The sequence below is a fragment of the Mastomys coucha genome, unplaced genomic scaffold (assembly GCF_008632895.1).
Source record: "Mastomys coucha isolate ucsf_1 unplaced genomic scaffold, UCSF_Mcou_1 pScaffold1, whole genome shotgun sequence".
In the NCBI taxonomy this organism is placed as follows: domain Eukaryota; kingdom Metazoa; phylum Chordata; class Mammalia; order Rodentia; family Muridae; genus Mastomys; species Mastomys coucha.
Genome location: NW_022196891.1, coordinates 85178443 through 85190580, shown reverse-complemented (window position 1 = coordinate 85190580; position 12138 = coordinate 85178443). Strand labels below are relative to the sequence as shown.

General features: G+C 45.7%; 1 protein-coding gene across 9 annotated transcripts in view; it reads right to left on the bottom strand.

Annotated features, from left to right (window-relative positions):
- Esrrg (estrogen related receptor gamma) overlaps window positions 1-12138 on the bottom strand; it is a 628608-nt gene that overhangs the window by 154032 nt on the left and 462438 nt on the right. For all 9 annotated transcript variants that reach the window (XM_031338245.1, XM_031338211.1, XM_031338220.1 and 6 more), the window contains one exon: window positions 4449-4565. In XM_031338245.1, coding sequence (XP_031194105.1) covers window positions 4449-4565 — 117 coding nt within the window. The remainder of the gene's footprint in view (window positions 1-4448; window positions 4566-12138) is intronic.

Here is a 12138-nt window from a genome sequence, read left to right as displayed (position 1 = left end):
CCCTTGCCTGCTCTGAGTTCATCCTCCTGCTTTAGTCTCCCAAGCATTGGGGCTCTAAGCATATGCAACCACATCCAGCCCTAGTAGTTTTCTGTTGTTGCTGGTTTGTTTGTTTGACTTAATGTTAAAAAGAAAACAGATTCCTAGAATAAAAATATCGAAATGGGTCCTCTGTGTTGCCTGATTCATTCACACTTTGCATGGACCCTGGCATGCTTAGAGAATATGCTGTGCAAAATGCAAGAGTAAGAAACAAAAAAACAAACAAACAGGTTACCAAGCTATAATCCCAGGCCAGGAGGTGGAAACAAGGCGATCTCTCTGAGTTTGAAGTCAGCTCCTGTTACAGAGGAAGTTCTAGGCCAGTCATGCTATTTTCTGAGATTTTGTCTCAGATAAAGACAAACTTTAGACAAGAACCACAGACAGCAAACCCAAAACCCACGAATTGTCAATAGGAAAACCTTTGTAGCAAATTTCCCCTTCTTTGTCCAGTGGATTCTACACCTTTACAAAAATTATTATGGCTTTCTTCGAATGGCTCTTTTTTGTGCTCAACAAAGAGGAACCAACTAAAGGTGCCCTGAAATAGTAATTATGTGACCAGGGAGATGATACTAAATAAAAATACATCTCAATGGGATTCACAGGTTTGCTTTGAGTGGGTCTGGGGGTGGGTGTTTCTTTCTTTCTTTTTTTTTTTTTCCTACCAAAAACTATTTCAAAGTGGGAGCTTGAAAAAGAGAAAAACACAGAGAGACAGAGACACACAGAGAGACAGAGAGAGACAGAGACAAAGGAAGGAAGGAAGGAAGGAAGGAAGGAAGGAAGGAAGGAAGAGGAAGAAGGGGGTGCTGAGAGCATTATGTAACAGATGTGTCTCCTCTGATATGCAGTATGAGAGAATCCTCTAAAGATAATGCAGGTCCATCAGGACATTTACCTGCACAGGAGACCAACATGAGACAGTGGTTTGTTAACGTGCCCCATGGTGCACACAGAACGGTTTGCTCAACATCATGTTTCTGAGTTCTGTTATTGTTTGATGGTTTTTCTTTCCAACACAAGTGTTGAGTGGAACCCTTTGGCTTCTTTTTTTTCCAGCTGGTAACTATGTTTTGGTGTGAATGAGCATGGTAAGGACCGAACTGACTGAGTCATCACCCCCGCTTCCTCAACTGGGAGCAATTAGGGAGATGGATCGCCTTTAGGAGCACTCGGCAGTCATCTGAAGCACCCGAGTTCAGGGCCCAGCACCCACACTGGATAACTAGCGACCACCTGAAACCTTGGCTCCAGGGCACCTTATGCCCTCCCCTGGCCTCTCAGAGCATTTGTCCTCAAGGGCAGATGCTGCACCAAGACACGTGATTACAAAGAAAAAGAAGTCGTTCGCTGAGATATATCTCTGGGGCTGGCTTATGGGGACAGAGAAGATCTAACACTCATTCCTGAGAGTCCGTTTACCCACAAAGCCATCTGCTCCTCTTCACCTACACTCAGCTATCTTCTCACAGAGACACCCCTCAGTTAATAGAAATGCCAGACAGTATGACTAAGAATTATCATTTTTAAAGCAGTCAAGTCCTCAGTTTTCTTTTCTTTTTTTTTTTTTCTTTTCTCAGTTTTCTATAAGCCTCCTTTTTTTGTGAAACGCTCTTCCGTTCCCCTCGGGCTGCGCTTTACGGTGTACTTGGCGAATTGAATAAAAGATACCTGTTAAAGGAAAGAAGGTTTCCATTGAGGGCGTTGAAATCTGATTTCATCTCGGATTCGAGAACTAATGTTGTTTTTTGTTTAACTAGATTCTGCCTGTCAATTTCCAGACCTGCTGTGCCATCCGCCTGTATGGACTGCTGTGGTCAACACGGGGGTTGTAGTAGCAAATTTTATTACGGACTGGTAATTGAATTGAACAGGTTTACATTTGAATAGATTTACTACACCGTGATCCCTGACATACTGCACGGGACTCAAATCCCTGCACATCCATAAAGATACGTTTAAGACAGCATCACCCTCTCCAGGCTTAGGGAGTGAGCCTTGAGCCACGGAGATGCCCGAGCATAATTGTGCATTTATATGCATGTTGCGATGCAATATTTCACTGTATTCTTTAAGCATAAAAGAGAAGAAAACAATATTCCCTATTTCCTCACGCCCGTCCCATCTCTGATCTCAGAGGGTAGCAGGCTCAGAGGAATGGTATTTTGCCAGCCGAGTGTTTGTGAGGAAGTAAAGGGGAAATAAATTATTATCGGAGCTCGGCGGCCAAAGACGCTCTTCCCCTGAAAGCACGTCCTCTGAGGGCTTGATAACAAGTACTGAGAGGTGCGAACCATAGATAAGCATAGCCCGCTCTACTCCTCGCAATGATGTTTAATTAAACGCCGCTCACACATCTGCCTTCCCCGCTCGCCTCCCTTCAGATCCTCTCCTAGAGACTATGAGAAACTCGATCTAAGAAAAAAAAAAAAAGCGGCGTCCCTGTTCGTCTTTAAAGTCGAAACGGCGACCAGATGGGTAAATTACAGTATCGAAATCAAACTAATCAAAAACTTGTGTCTCCGGAGAAACAGGGGCGTGTCTCTACGCTGCACTGCACTGTTTGAAGACAAAACCGAACCTGAGGTCTCCTTACACAAGCGCAAGGCTTCCACTGACACCAGTCTTTTCCTTGTATTTAAACAAATGGATTGCTTTCTAAGTGTGACGTTTCTTCAGTTTTTCAGGGGCTCGCCACCTTTCACTCCCCTTACTGTTAGGAGCACAAGTTTGGTTTAACTCTCCGGAATCAGGGTAAGGTGGGAATATAAAGATAACCAAGGCCAAAGCCCAACGGTCCGTCACTCACAACATTCTCAATTACATTTTTGTGAGGTTCTCCTGCAGCATGGTGGGTGGGGTTTCCCTAGCCTGTGAATTAATTTGTGTATGCTATTCTGCCAGAGGGCTTAAAGCATTGGCTAGGCAAAGTCAATAAATCTTAAAATGGTATACCACCACCATCACCACCATCACCATCCTCGTCATCATCATGAGTTAAAGCAGTGGTTCCCAACCTGTGGTAGGCCCAGTGACCCCTTTCACAGGGGTCACCCAAGACCGTCAGAAGACACAGAGATTTACATTCTGATTCACAGCAGTAGCAAAGTTACAGTTATGAAGGAGCAACAGGAATACTTTTATGCTTGGGGTCATCACACCATGAGGATCTGTATCAGAGGAGTGTGGCATGAAGAGGCTGAGAACCGCTGCTCTGTACTGAGTGGGATTCTCCTGTAAAAAGAAAGAACCCCTGGCACCCTGAGCCCTTTCCGTGCGGGAGAGCTGCAATGTTCTGAAGGCAACTGGCCTGTAATGTACTTCAGTTAGGTGGGTTTGCTTTTCAGTCATGTGTTCTACTTTATCCAAAGTTATCCTTTGGGTGATTTCATACACGTGGTTTACCAGCAACCAAGGAACTTGTGTGGCACAGGAGCCTGGTGCGCCGGAGGAGCTGCACGCAAATTTAGCATCCGGACTGGAAACCAAATCGTGGTTACCTGTGAACTCTAATGGGGCCAAAGGTCTGAAAATGAAAGGTGGTGCCCCCTCCTCACTTTCACTCCCAGTGTCAGTCTGTCACCAGTCTCCATGAGCCTCCTTCCTTATCTCTGTGCTTATAACTCACATGTGTGCGTCTGCCTATGGCGACCTCCTCATGGGAAGATCTGTCTCCACCCCCTTCATACTCATATATCACATCTGGTATATATAACCATATTACTACATGTCTCTTTCCTTTATTTTTCTTCTGGACGTCCTATCTTAGGCACCTTCCTGCAACACGTTAAAGATGCAAGTTGGCCAGTTGACGGCTGGTTTCCAAGGGAAGCACTAGGCTGAAGACCCAACACTCAGCCAGCGTGCTTGACACGGAACACACATTCCCTGGCTTTATCTTCTGTGTGGGTGGGGGAAGAGGGTTTCCCCAACTGAAACCATGCATAGCCATTACAGGGGTGAGGCAGGCATGGCATTAGACCAGAGAAATAACTACTAAAGGTGAGTTCGGAAAATAATAGAGATGACCTTAAACCCAAAATTAGTTTAAAAAAAAAAAAGGAAAAAGAAAAGAAAACAAGTGAGAATGGGTACACTGTGGGTAGCCTTTTGTCTCGTCTGCATCTTCTTCTCTCTGCATCTATAAAGATCAAAAGACCTGGCCCAGCCCTGCAGTGGGAAATCGGATATCATAGGGTCCTACCTTCTGGTTCGTGTCAAGATGCTAGCCACGAGGAATTAGAAGTTCTGGTCTTAAGAGTATTCAAGGTAACTAGTGTTCCTCCACCTTTTCCTGGTTTCCACGGAAACGGTCTTGAGCCCTGTGTGGATGTCCCCCCACCCCCCACCCCTGTGCAGCCCACCAAACCCAGAGCACGCGAGGTTCCGAGCCGCCCGCTTACCTTCTTTCAGCATGCCCACTTTGAGACACTTCATGAAGCGGCAGGCCTGGCAGGACTTGCGTCTGCGCTTTGTGATCTCACACTCATTCGTAGCCGGGCAGCTGTACTCTATGTTACCTACAGCACAGAGTTTGAGGGAAAGAGACCGTCAGACTAGTGGGTCAGGAGAGATAGAGGTATCCCCCAACCCCAAAGTCACATGACCCCAAAGACGTGTCACCAGACATGTGACAAGTCCCAGAAAGTTGGATACACTGTGGTAGCCACGGAAGAAACCTCTAAGGGAGCAGCTCGACATAATTTAGCACTTCCAGAGAGGCTGAGGCAGGAGGAGTACGACAAGTCCAAAGCAGCTTGGACTACCATTGTAAGCTCTAGGGCAGCCAGGGCTCCATAGTGAGACTGTTTTCAAAAACAAACAAACAAACAAACAGAAAAGGGAAAAGATTTATATTAGCCTCTCAATACCGTATCCTACTCCTAGATTCCCTTTGCATCAGAATATTGTGGAAGACTGTTAGTACATGTAGGACTGGAGCAGCCGACCACCACCAAGCGAAGCTGGCCCCCACAACGTACAGTCTTCTAATAGCGATTCCAAAGTAGTCTGTGCTCAAAAAAACACCAGACTGGGAGACGGCTGGGTGGTTAAGAGCATTCACTGCTCTGGCAGAGGACTGGGGTTTGCCTCCCAGCACCCACTTGGGGTCCTGTGCTCTCTTCTGGACTCTGCTGGCATGTACAGCCAACTAGACATACACAGGTACACATAAGATAAAATAATTAAATCTTAAAAAAAAAAATACATGCATACAAAGAAAGTATCACATCTGGATCCTAAGCTGCCAGTCCTGATCTATGGTGACTCATGGTTTTGGGGACAAATCTGCTTGTCCTGCTGGCTGTACACACCTCGCAGAGCTCAGTGATCCAAAGTCTGAAGTGGAATATTGCTGTGAGCCCCTGGCATGCAGGGCAGCAATGTCACAGCCCTTCCTGCCAGGGTGGCCAGGCAGAGCTGCCCAGGATGCTCCCTGGTGATGACGATGGTGAGGATGAAGGGAATAATGGCCAATGGCCGCCATTGCCATTCCCATCGTCATCATGTTTGTGGCAATTTGCATAATTATTTCCAAGCAGCATGGAATTGGGATAACAACAAACTAGTCAAGGTTACAGTTTTAACAGTAGACTGTATCGTTTTTGGCCATAGGTAGCAACAACCTGAGATTGAAAACAACGTGCAAACAGAAGACCTAAACTTTCACCGCTTCTCTGAGACAATGAAGCGCGTGCGGTGGGCGGTGGGCTCTCGGCAGCCAGGGCTTGTAAAGAAGCCACTTTGAAAAATAAAGGCTGTCTCCACTATCAGCCCCGATGCAGAGTGCTTGAAGGTCTCTGGCTACTTCCTAACCCTTTCCCCTCGTGATTAAGTGCATTAGTAACCTAATGAAAATGCATCCTGCTTATTGCCCTCTTGGGAAGGGGGAGGTCATCGCACTGAGCGCATAAATTGTCATAGGAGATGGTCCAGGCATAATTGCAATTTTGCTGTTCCTTGCTTGCTGTACTCAGGGTCCATCGAGTCCCCAGAAACATGCGCAGATCCAAGTAATTAGCATAGAAGTCTGCCTGGGACCACAGCATTGATGAAATATTTCAGAGTTAATCACACTTTGTAAACACTGATTTATATTGACTACCTTTCTGTGGACTGATGTGTCCTCATTAAATATCACATTAGTGCTTTGCAGGCTTGCTCAGAGACTCCACTACTCGCCAACTGCTAATTCACCAGGAAGCGATACCTAGCCACTTGGAACTACAGAAAATTGGTTAAGTATGCATGACTTAAAAAAAAAAAAAAAAGTCTCAAGCATCAGAACTTGAGGTAAATTGACTGGCTAAATTAGCATTCTAATTCAAAGCAACTACTTTTAAAATGAGGTTAGATAATAGAAGTGATATTAACTGCATTAACAGGAATATTCACCATCACCTTCTTCAGAAATACCACGCAGGGGCTGGCAAGATAGTTCATCCAGGAAAGCGCAGCTGCATATGGCTGACCACGCGAGCCCCTGGGAGCTCAGTCCCCAGAACCCCTATGAAGATAGAGGAGAGAACTGATTCCACGTCATTTCCCACTAATCTCCACCCAGGGGCATTGGCTTTCACTCTCCTCATATTAGTCAATAAACATTTCTTTTTTTTTAAGAAAAAAATATTACTCAGAAAAAGGACTGGCAAAGTAGCTCAGCACTAAATGTTATATAGGCCTGGAAACCTGGGTTTCATCCTTGACTGCCATGGTGGAACACACACACACACAATAATAATAATAATAATAATAATAATAATGATAGTAAAGAGACAGGCAATGGGAAGGTAAGTGAATAGTGGCTTTGTCAAAGTTGAGAATAAAGAGGTTGGGAATCTGAGTGGTATCTTTCAGATGTCCCCAGAAATCTAATCTGTATGGAAAGAATGTTGCTACAATTTTGTTTGTTCCTGTTCTTGCTTTTGGTGTGGCTTTGCTCATAGAACCGGGGTCCGTCAAAAGCATTCTAGGCTAGCACTGACATATATTTCCAACCCTGGTTTTATATTTTGAACTTCGTTTTGAAATAGTTTCCCTAAGTCCCCCGGACTGGCCTGAAATCTGCACTCCGCCCCAGCCTCCTGCGTAGCTGACTGAAGGCCAGATCGGCGGATCTAGTGTTTGGCTCCCAGGGCCTCACGTTCTCTACGATTTTCTCCGTACTTATTTCAAAGGGAACTCTAACATGTCCTGCTGAGGGATGACTGAACAGCAATTCCAAACACTGGGAACAAATGCTTGTCAGACATCATGTCTAGCCATTCCCAGTCTCTAAAATTAGCATGACGTAATGGTTCACATTCCCACGGAGGCATGAGCATCCCTCTCATGCCTTCAGCTCGGTGGTATCAACTTCCACTACACGGTGCACCACACATGCAAAGGTGCTTGGCCATCTTCCCATCCGTCTTTGCAGATTATATTCTCAGCCTTTATGGAAAGGGATGTTGTCGGGCGGGAGCAAGCTCACACATGGAACTGCATAGGCTCCTGGTCCTGATCACTGGCCTCCAGCCTTCTTGCCTTAGTCCAGGATGGGTGCTACCACTTGCACTGTCCCCTTGTAGGACTGCCTGGATCACCTCTCTACCCTAATTTAAAAATAAAGGGACTAAGTTCGGTATTCACAGCTATAAACCCCAGCCCTTGGGAAGACGAGGCAAAGGGCTGCCCGGGTTCCAGGCCCGTTTGGATCCTGTAATAAATAATAGAATAAATAAAATAAAATAAAAACACTTGCCTGGCATGTTGAAGGCCTTATACTTGACCCCCAGCACCACACATATGTGTGTGTGCGCGTGTGCATGTGTGTGTGTGCATATGCGCATGCATGCTCACACATTACTGCTGCCCTTCTGAATTAAATGGAAGCCATCCAACTACCACAAGGTCCTTTCCCAATATAACTCTCATCTACTTTTCCGGCAATATCACAATTATTACCTCACATGAACTTTCAGATCCAGCCAATTTCATTTATTCATATTTTTTTGCTTCATGTCCTTCAAGACTCCCCTCTGAGAATGATCTATTTCTGCCCCTCTTTTCTTCTTAAAATTATTTCCAAGACTCAGTGTTCAACTCCAATTCCATTCTAATCATTTATGAAAACTTCTCAGACCATTCTGGCAGGAAATGACTTCTGGGATGCCTCTCTTCTGAAGTACTGCCATCTAACACAGACAGGTCAGATTTTTGTTTGTCCTTTGCATATGTATCATACCCACTAGACAGGAAGACGGCGGAGGACAGGAGCCCAATTCTTAGGGAGAATAACCATCTCCAACCAATGGCTGTGGTGATTCAGGAGGAGAGGGAGGCAAGGTGTGATTGTGGCCTGGGCTTGAAATCTCAGAACTGGAGAGGTAGAGATAGGCAGAGCTCCAGAGCTCACTGGCCAGCCAGTCTGGCCTAGTTGGCAAGCTACAGGTCAGTGAGTTAACTTGTCTCAGAAGAAGAAAAAGGAGACTGTGGCTAAGGAGTGATACCCAAGGTTGACCCCTGTTCTTCATGGGAATGCGTACGCATGTACACATGCATACACACACACACACACACACACACACACACACACGTAAATACACACAGAAACCCACTCATACATGCATGCGTGCCCACAGAAATTATACTTGGGCAAATCACTGATGTCTTCGCATAGGTCAAAATGTCTGAACTGTGCTATGAAGAATAAGTCAGTAAAAACACCGGTGTAGAGGACTCTTCCCAACGCCACAGGTTACAGAAGGACATCCTTAAAACAGCCTCCCCATGATGGGGCTGGGAGTGAAGCTCAAGTGCAAGACTGCATACTTAGTATGCAGGGACCCTGGGTTCAACTTCAGCAGTACTTAAAAAAAACAGGAGTAGTAGTATAGGCTTGAAACCTAGCCCTCTGGAGGTAGAGGCAGGGGGATGGGAAGTTCAAGGTCAGGCTGGGATGGAATAAGCCTTTATTAAAAAATCTTTTTGAAGGGCTGGCAAGATGGCCCAGCTGGTAAGAGCACTGACTGCTCTTCCGAAGGTCCTGAGTTCAAATCTCAGCAACTACATGGTGGCTCACAGCTATCCCTAAGGAGATCTGATGTCTTCTTCTGGTGTGTCTGAAGACAGCTACAGTGTACTTATTTATAATAAATAAATAAATCTTTTAAAAATTCTTTTTTCACAAAGAGTTCCACATAACATATCTGTACAACATATATATGTGTCCTTCATAATACAGAGACAGACACGCATATGTATGTGTATATATTCAATTTAGGGGGATAGAAATTGTTTACAATGACTTGGGGACCCTCGTGAACATTCTGTCTTAAGGTAGTCTTAACATAGGAAGATGATAACCTTGATCTCCCTAAGTAACCCTGGCTTATGCTTGAAAAAACAAGTCATCAAGGCTCTAAATAAGTTATTTGCTAGAGGGAAACCTCATTTTCAGGGCCTCCCATGGAGTTCCTCAGCTCGCTACTGCTGTCTGTGGTCACCCAGCCATCAACATCTTTGATCCGTGTTACAGAGCTACGGTGATTTTACCCTTCAAATACCTTCCCTGTTGCTTTTAGGAGTCAATTAAAGAAAGGCATTTTATATTAAAAAATGTGCCACCCCTAAGGACCCGGACAACAATGTAGCAGATACTTTGGTAATGGTTCAAAGACTTTCTTCCCACCGGAGCACAGCCTCTCTATGGGACACCTGTTTTTCCTCCAAGTCTCTAAAAGTAGAAACTAGACATGAATAAATGAATAAATAAATAAATAAATAAATAAACAAGTAAATAATCCAATTTTTAAAACCCTTCAATGTATTTGGGTATCTGGAACACTATCCCGGGTAAAGACAGACAGGAGACAGCAGAAGGTCCAGTTCCCAGCATGCATGGTCATTGTAGACAAGAGTCTTCATGGATTATAGCTCGTGATTTTCTGGGACACATTTGTGAGATGGCATTGGAGTCCGAGTTGGGCAGCTGATGATGACATGGCTGGACTTTCCCCAGTTTTGTCGATAGCTGGGGGAATACACTCTGTTGCCTCAGGAATGGGGTCCACCTGGAAGCTTGGGGTCCTACTGCCAGGCTGCGGGGAGTGATAGAGCAATTTATAACACCTCCTGGCAGCTCTGCACAAAGTCCTGGTCTCTAGTTACTTATTTCAAAGTCTTTTGTACAATTAGTTTGCAGGCAATGTAATTTCCTCACTTACTGCTTAGCAGAATCTCACAGCTCTCTGGCGGGCAGAATAATGGGGTGTGTGCGGAACTCCAGCCTGGAGTGCCAGCAGATAATTTGTGGGTTCCTTTTCAGTCATTTAAAGCACTTTCTCACTTTGCCATTGAAAGGGCTGAGGGATGGAAATTAGCATGGCATCTCAAAATAAAAATACCCGTCAAACCTTTACTCTGGTCCGTGTCACTCCCATGGGGTAACCAGGCCCTTACACCTAGAACTGCTAAGTGAGCCCTCTTGGTCAGCCATCCTCTCGTCACCAAGATAAAGCCAATTGCAAAGCCACAGTCTGTTCCCCCAAATTGCCTGAACTTTATTGACAAAGCCAAATGGCTGTAGATGTCAGCCACAACACATTTGCACATCACCGCACATGGAAGTTCGGGGGAGCACCTGTGCGTGCACACATGTATGTGTGCGCACACAGAGGACAGCATTGCTGTCCCCTTCGTCACTCTCCATGGGATTTTCTTGAGTCAGGCTCCGTCACTGGGCCTGAGTCTCATTGTCTCTTTTCAGATAGGCTGGCTAGCTAGCAAGCCCCAGGGACTCTCTTGTTCCATGTCCTTGTTCCCTCCCCCTTCTCTAGACCTTCTTCTTCGCTGTGGTCATAGATGCAGGCAGTCACATCCAGCTATCTTTCCTCATCTGTTCTCAGGATCCAACCTCAGGTCCGAACTGAAAATGTCAGAGCCATAAAGGCCTGGTAGCACATATCGCTGGATTTTGACCACGAGACACGGACTTAATTCCCAAATAGAAATGAAATATGCCTTAAAGACAAAAGACTAAAAGGAACCACACACAAATGGTTTGCCGACGCAGAGAGAGGGTTGGCGATGTAGCTTAGTTGGAAAGGTGCTAACCTGGCAGGCAGGAGGCCCTCTGTTCAATTGGCAGGTCCATGTAAATCAGGCAGGGTTGGTGCTTCCTGGAGCCTCCAGACCCCCACAAAGGTATGTGACAAGGTGGTGGACCTTGAGGTGTCAGTAGAAATGGATCAGGTGTGAAGGTTTTGAAAGACCAATCATGCTCAATGAAGGTCCCCCTCTGGTCTCCCATGAGGGGATGGGATGGGCGTGTTCACAAGGGGGTGTGGCTAGGGTGTCTGAGGTTCACTTCATAGACTGTCTAAGCCATGACTTCGTCCTCTGTTCTCATGTTCTTACACACTGTCTCCTCATATGAACTGAAGGCTTATTAGCAAGACAAAAATGTTTTTTCCTTCTGGTCTTCTGCACTTGCATCTTCAGGGCTCCCAGAAGCCTAAGACCTCATCCAACGCTCATCTCTCAGGGAGTTCTTCCCAGGCGCTTCCCCAGCTTGATTCTGTCCCTGTGAACTAACTGTCCCTCCATCCCAGCTATGCATTCCTTGAGGACAGAGGCATCCTAGGGCTGTGTACAGTGAGGTCAACACACCATAGAGAACACTTGCTATTTGTTAAGACTTTCAAGACAGCATCTTAACCTTTTTTTTTTTTTTTTTTTTTTTTTTTGAGACAGGGTTTCTCTGTTTAGCCCTGGCTGTCCTGGAACTCACTCTGTAGACCAGGCTGGCCTCGAACTCAGAAATCCGCCTGCCTCTGCCTCCCAAGTGCTGGGATTAAAGGCGTGCGCCACTACCACCTGGCAAAACAGCATCTTAATATGTTGCCCAGGTTGGCCTTGGGCTCATGAGAACCTGCTGCGTCTTTCTCCTAAGTGGTTAGTGGGAGCAAACTGCATTAGCGACCCAACCGGCTTTTCAGGAATTCTATTCCTGACTGCTCCATTTTAGAGTTTAGGACTCAAGTATTCATCAAAAAATTAGACAGCAAAAAAAGAGTGAGATGCCAGGTGGTGGTGGCGCACGCCTTTAAT